The sequence below is a fragment of the Oncorhynchus keta genome, chromosome 2, assembly GCF_023373465.1.
Source record: "Oncorhynchus keta strain PuntledgeMale-10-30-2019 chromosome 2, Oket_V2, whole genome shotgun sequence".
NCBI lineage: Eukaryota > Metazoa > Chordata > Actinopteri > Salmoniformes > Salmonidae > Oncorhynchus > Oncorhynchus keta.
Window position 1 is genome coordinate 79,423,970 of NC_068422.1, and position 6,000 is coordinate 79,429,969.

Below are 6,000 nucleotides of genomic sequence, written 5' to 3' on the forward strand. Positions count from 1 at the left end.
AGATAGAAATTGGGGAAATTGTCTGAATCTGCAGAGTAACTCACTTTCGGACAGAGCATCCATTAGCTCAGGGGTTCCAAGTACTGTACTTCAAGTGAGCGAGCTAAAAATACATTTCCCCAATCTCAAATGGAAAACTGGCTCTTTAATAAATCTGTTGAACTAGGCTTCTGACAAGCTGCAATTAAAATGCCCAGGAAACACATCAGCTTTTCACTTCCTCAACATTTAAACATTTAAACATATGACTTCAGTTACATCCATCAACTTTAGAAAATGGCAAAGTAAGCAGCTTCTCGGGGTACCAGCGATTTAGAGTCCTAGTAGTGTTTGGATATGTTTACAATGTGTGTGTGGTGAAATGGCACCAGCTGTGTACACTGACAAGATGCACACGGCCCACTGTGTGTTTGAAGAGCGTCTTAACCCCTTCAGTACCACTCCACAGACGGGACAACAAAGACCACGGGAGGCTAGGCCAATCTGGCTGTAGGGGACAATGGGGAGATATTGCCCCAAGGGTTTTCTGGTGTGAAGGGACTGTAATGTAGCATCTCTGAGTCTATTTATGTCCTTTCTGCTTTGTTTCCTATACATATGCAAGGGACAATAGGATCCAACCCATCCTCAATCAGGCTTTTGTTTCACCTACATGACTCATTTAAAGGCTCAGTAAAGTCCTAGAGTATGCTGACTGCAGCTGCAGCCTTCCATGCTCATGTGTTATGCTGTGAATAACTTCCCATTTGTTGTTCTTACAGTGTATGTAGTCTATTACGTATGATAGACAAGTGGTTGATACAACTCAAAGTTGAAATATAATCCATTGATAAGCGTTTCCTTGGATAAGAGGAAACATATCCATTTGGTACAGTCACAGAGGCTATCTGTCATCAGAGCCAATCAGCTATTACTATCAACCCTGCTCAGTGAAACACACTTTCTGTTTACAGCGGTTGTCATTGAAAGGATTCTTGGAAGACAATCGTTCACTCTTCCGTAATGACACCTTTTAAACCAACAGAAAAGTATGGCTACTGAACAGCGGAAAAATGATATCAATCACAGTTAACACAATGCTAATGCATATTACATAAACTTTGGATCTGAACATAGCCATCCACAATTTATAATCACTTACTGGCAGTATTAGTATTAGTTTCACAAACTGAAACTCTGTAGTAGTGACAGTGCTGCAGGTGCAACACATTTCTCAGTTACATCTGGTAACAACCAACTAATTACCTCTACCAGTGCAGCTAATGAAATGTATATTACATCTAAAACATTATTAAACTTCAGGGGAGTATAACACAGGACTATACATGTGCCAGTAACAGGGGAGGTGGGGGGGGCACGCTCATGAACAAAGGCATTTCAGTCAATCAAACAGTCAAATCAAACCTGACTTTGAGACATGCTAAATGTAAACCAGTACAGTTGAGAGAATACCAAAAAAGCTCATAGCCTTTAGTAGTGTCCAATCTGAAGAGTTTGCCCAGTTATGTAGACCACAAACTGTCCCACATTTAAACCAAGGGGGACATATAAAAGATTCAACGTTTGAGACAGAAAAGGAGAGAAAATACACCCTGATGACCAGAAATAATCTAGGCATGTATTCATAAGGTTTCACAAGTGAAGCCGGGCTTCTTGTAAATTTCACTGACTAAGACCACATGTGCTCAGTATAAACCAAAGAGCCAGTAAAAGCCAAGTCATTATCCCAGATAAATTGAATGTAATGTAAGACTGCACACAATTTCTGGAGTACCAACTACCAACCAATCAGTGGCTAAAAAGAGTCCTTGTGGGTATATACCCCTAAACATAGTTGCCCTGTGTCCCAGCTTAAATCAAAGCACTTTACCAAAGGCACCCTGCTGAGCCTGCCCTGTCATACACCTGAACACAATCCACACCATTAAATATTAAAAATGTATAGAATGATAGGTAGCATAGATGAAGTGTGCTTTAAATCAGCTCTTAATGACATTTATCATCAAGACATTTAAGTCAGAGTCCAAGGTTCAATTCTACTAGATTACTAGCAGCTCATGTTCCCTTGTAAAGTACATGATATTAACATATCCCCTTCATCTCATTGCCAAATCACGGCTGGATTCATTAGTCATGAATCATGATGACTGTAATACCTAATTAAGTTTGTGCCACTCATTTGGATGTTTCTGTAGATTTAAAAGAATCTGTGATGTTTGAAAGTGATTAAAACGGAATTATTTCCTCAGACAATATTTTGAGAGCGTGTTACTGTTTATACATCACATTGAGTACCCATTGACATTGACCAAGGCACTGTTAAAGCTTCTTGGAGCGGGAACTTGACATGAAAGCTATAATAAATAACTCTGTTATCAACCCACGTTAATTTGAGTCTCTACAACTTGAAAACCTGACACATCGTCTGGATGACTAATGTTTCCTCTCAATGAGTTTGGTCGAATCAGTTTCGGGATGATGTGCCTTGCATTATGCAAACACATGCAAATCTCCCTTCCACTCAGCATGCAGAGGCTTCTGAATTGGCATGTGATATGTGGTTTGTGATGAGACATGTTGCAGAGGGAGTGCTTCATTTCCTCTCCCTCTCAGACTACAATTGCATTTTTGCCTATTCCTGACAGAAATACTATTTCCTTTCTCAAACTTTGGCCCGGGGAGTTTTCAAGCAAACACAAAACCACACTTTATCTATTATAGGATAGTCAAACAAATGTGGTTGCACTTGGGAGCTTTAACAAGCCTGGGCTATTTGGCTAAGCAGACGCAAACACTGCTCTGGTCTCAGAATGTTCTCAGAACAGGGTTATAGTATGTTTTCTACTGGTTCTCAGAACAGTTTTAGAGGATGTTCTGGGGGAAAAGTCTGGAAACTCATTTGATATGGACTGTCTCTCTTTTGGCAGCTTACCATGCTTCCACATCCTGAAGATGTTGTCAAATAGAACCATTATCCTTTTCAAAACAACTACTCCTTTGTGCTTGTGATACAAAAACACCAAATATCTGCTGCTGGTTGTGTACTAAACCACCTGTCATTCTGGGACTGTTTGTGTAAGGATATCTCACATAGGATAACCCTACTAGGGACAGTATGACATTTTTTTTCAAAACACTGCAACACATCAGTAAACAGGGACATATTATCTGTGAGCAAAAGAAGGGATCACGATCTGAAACAACAGCAGTTGAATCAGACATCAGATATCAGATATAAACATAAACAACCGGCTCACTTCAAGGATAATGAATACCTTTCACAATTCATGAATTGGCCTCGAATATGACCAGCTCTATAGGTAGTGACATCACTTTATCATGTGCCTTCAGGGAATCTAAAACATATGAACTGCATGTTGATTGATGATGTAGACTAGAAGCTCCAGGTGGAATTATAAACACTGCACATTAAATGATTAAATTATTATGGATCAAGACACTTTTTAAAGGCTCTATCACACATGTAATCAAGTCGATCACTCATCGTAAAGTAGCAGTGTCACTGCCACCAGGCATGAATAGCTTACTCTGCAAGAGATAGGATACCAAAACTTCGTCCAACAGGGAGATGTGCTATATGAGAAAGCATTTCAAGCGTAAACATTATGACATGCAGAACTCCAGCACCAAATGAAGATGGTAACTTGCCTAATTGATTAAAGTGTGTAATGCACTGGTAAAACGACCTCTTGTTTTATTGTGTTATTCTGTCTATTTTATAAAAGCGTTGTAATGCCAATGCAGAATAGGATTAGATGATGAAGTAGCCTAATTAATTCTAAAATAAAACATTCCCAATCGTGTACAGCACCATTTTCCATTATATCAGTCTGTCTGGACTCAGGGGGAATGGGGTTTGAATACAGTGTGCAGAAACAAGATAGAAGTACGCAAAACAATGTAGATCACAAATGCTCACCTTATTATAGTTGTAGTAGCCCAAACAGTGGGAAAAATCCAGGTTTGGTGGGTCTCCTGGAATAGGATTTCCTCCGGCAGTCGGATAAAACCGTACATCCATGATGTACCAGGCAACAACGCAGCTGTACTGTGAACAGAGCTCAATTTGTTTCTACCTTTTTACAATCCACGCGCACAGAGTGAGAGAAAGGCGGCGAGGCGGGCAAGCTTTATCGGGACCGTAAATCAAAGAAATAGAAAGCGGGATAAGAAGAGGTAAGGGATAAAATACAACGTTTTGTTATTCCTCTTCTATTTGTTGAAGAAGCTTTTCATAGTTTTGAAACCCAAATAACGGTTGAGCTATGTCCAAGCTCGTCCTCAAGGTTTATGATATCTGCGCCAAGCGGTGATGTTTGCCCATGCATTTAGAGGCAGCTGCTGTACACAAAGAAGCCACGCGACCGGCAGGGACAGACTGCACAATCGTCTTTCCCCTGTTCAGCTAGCGAAACAAAATTGAAAACAGAGCTAACGTTGTAATAGGTGTATAAATAAGAAGTTTTCCCCCCACCGTCTCGTTTCTTTCAGAAGTTGTTTTTCCTCAACTTTGCACAGTAGTTGGCGAAGGTAGCACAAAGCAATGAGGATATTGTATTCCCTGGAATTCTGCTATAGTGTTCCACCAGTGGAGAGTGGGGTTTGGGACAAAATCTGATACATTTGTGCGGTCAACCAATAATGTGGAATTAGTAGATTTGCTTTACAACACTACATAGATACTTGGTTCAGTCTTTGGCTCTGTTGATGAACAATGTGTGAACAAATCGGGATACTCCCCGAACACAGCACGCCACTCCCATTTAGCCAGCATTTGCCTCAATGAAAACACTAGATAGTTACATTTTACACTGCTTTCAGTCTCTGGGGATACTTTGATTGACCGATTTTATATCTAAATACTCAATCAGCAATATACACATGTTTTTACAGCAGTTGCTTGAATTGCGAATTGAGTGGGATACAAACAATTAGTTTATGTTTGTAATAAACTGGTAATAAGATGGTCATGAACCTTATTACTATAATTGTTTCTATGTGCTTTACTAAATCACACATTTGTCCTAATGAAAATCTCTTCAAAACAAACAAACATGAGTTTTGAAAGCCAATCCAATTTTAGGAGTAGTTATAGCCTGAAGCAGCTTGTTGGTCCCCTCCCTAATATGACCACATGGGACACTAGAATGAATACAGTCTATTTACAATAATCATCATGTTTCAATGATGTGTCGCCCTACTTGTTTATTTTCTCCTCTGAAAAGATTGAACGAACAGTCAGTCTCCCATTACAGGGATTGGAGGAGATGTACTTTATGTGTGCTCGGCCTCTTATGTATATAATGATAACCTGATTTCTTGTCAGGCCGAGTCAAACATATACGGCCACATGTAGAGACATGGCCTATTAGATACTTCAACCACCTGCCTGCACATCTTTCTCTTCAGGATAGTAGGCCTGCTGCATACATACTGACCAGTGGAGAGATGAAAATGATGGGCATCACTTATTAGCACCCACAAAGAGACCCCGGACAAAGGGCTTTCTATTACCTTTCTGTCACTCACTCACTCACTCACTCACTCACTCACTCACTCACTCACTCACTCACTCACACACACACACACACATAAACATCTAAGGACAAAGTATTATTCTTCTTGTATGTAAACACATATCTACACATATACCTAAACATGGAGTGCTGTCATACGTGTTAGAGAAATGGAGATCTTGAGTTACTGAACATCTCAGATCTAAGGTTCCTTTGTGGTCCCAATTGGGTGAAGGTTTGGTGTATGTTTTCATTGTATAAGATATTCTGAACGTGGGAGGTGTTTAGCATGTGTTATTGAATCAAATAAATACAGTATATCATTGTATGCCCATGCTAGAAGATAATCAATGTTTTGAGTGCTGTCCAACGATCCAACGCTTGCTTTGAAATGGTTAACAAATTGTAAAAAATCCATGTAACTTCATCAAGAAAATATACTTTGCATTTATGGATACGTTGA

At 39.7% G+C, this 6,000-nt stretch overlaps 1 protein-coding gene across 1 annotated transcript in view; it reads right to left on the reverse strand.

Annotated features, from left to right (window-relative positions):
- Positions 1-4,790, reverse strand: part of LOC118360797 (TOX high mobility group box family member 3-like) — a 67,421-nt gene extending 62,631 nt beyond the window's left edge. Inside the window, exon 1 of the mRNA XM_052484767.1 lies at positions 3,941-4,790. Within this exon, the coding sequence (XP_052340727.1) occupies positions 3,941-4,042 (102 nt within the window). The 5' untranslated portion in view covers positions 4,043-4,790. The remainder of the gene's footprint in view (positions 1-3,940) is intronic.
- Positions 4,791-6,000: the final 1,210 nt, after the last annotated feature.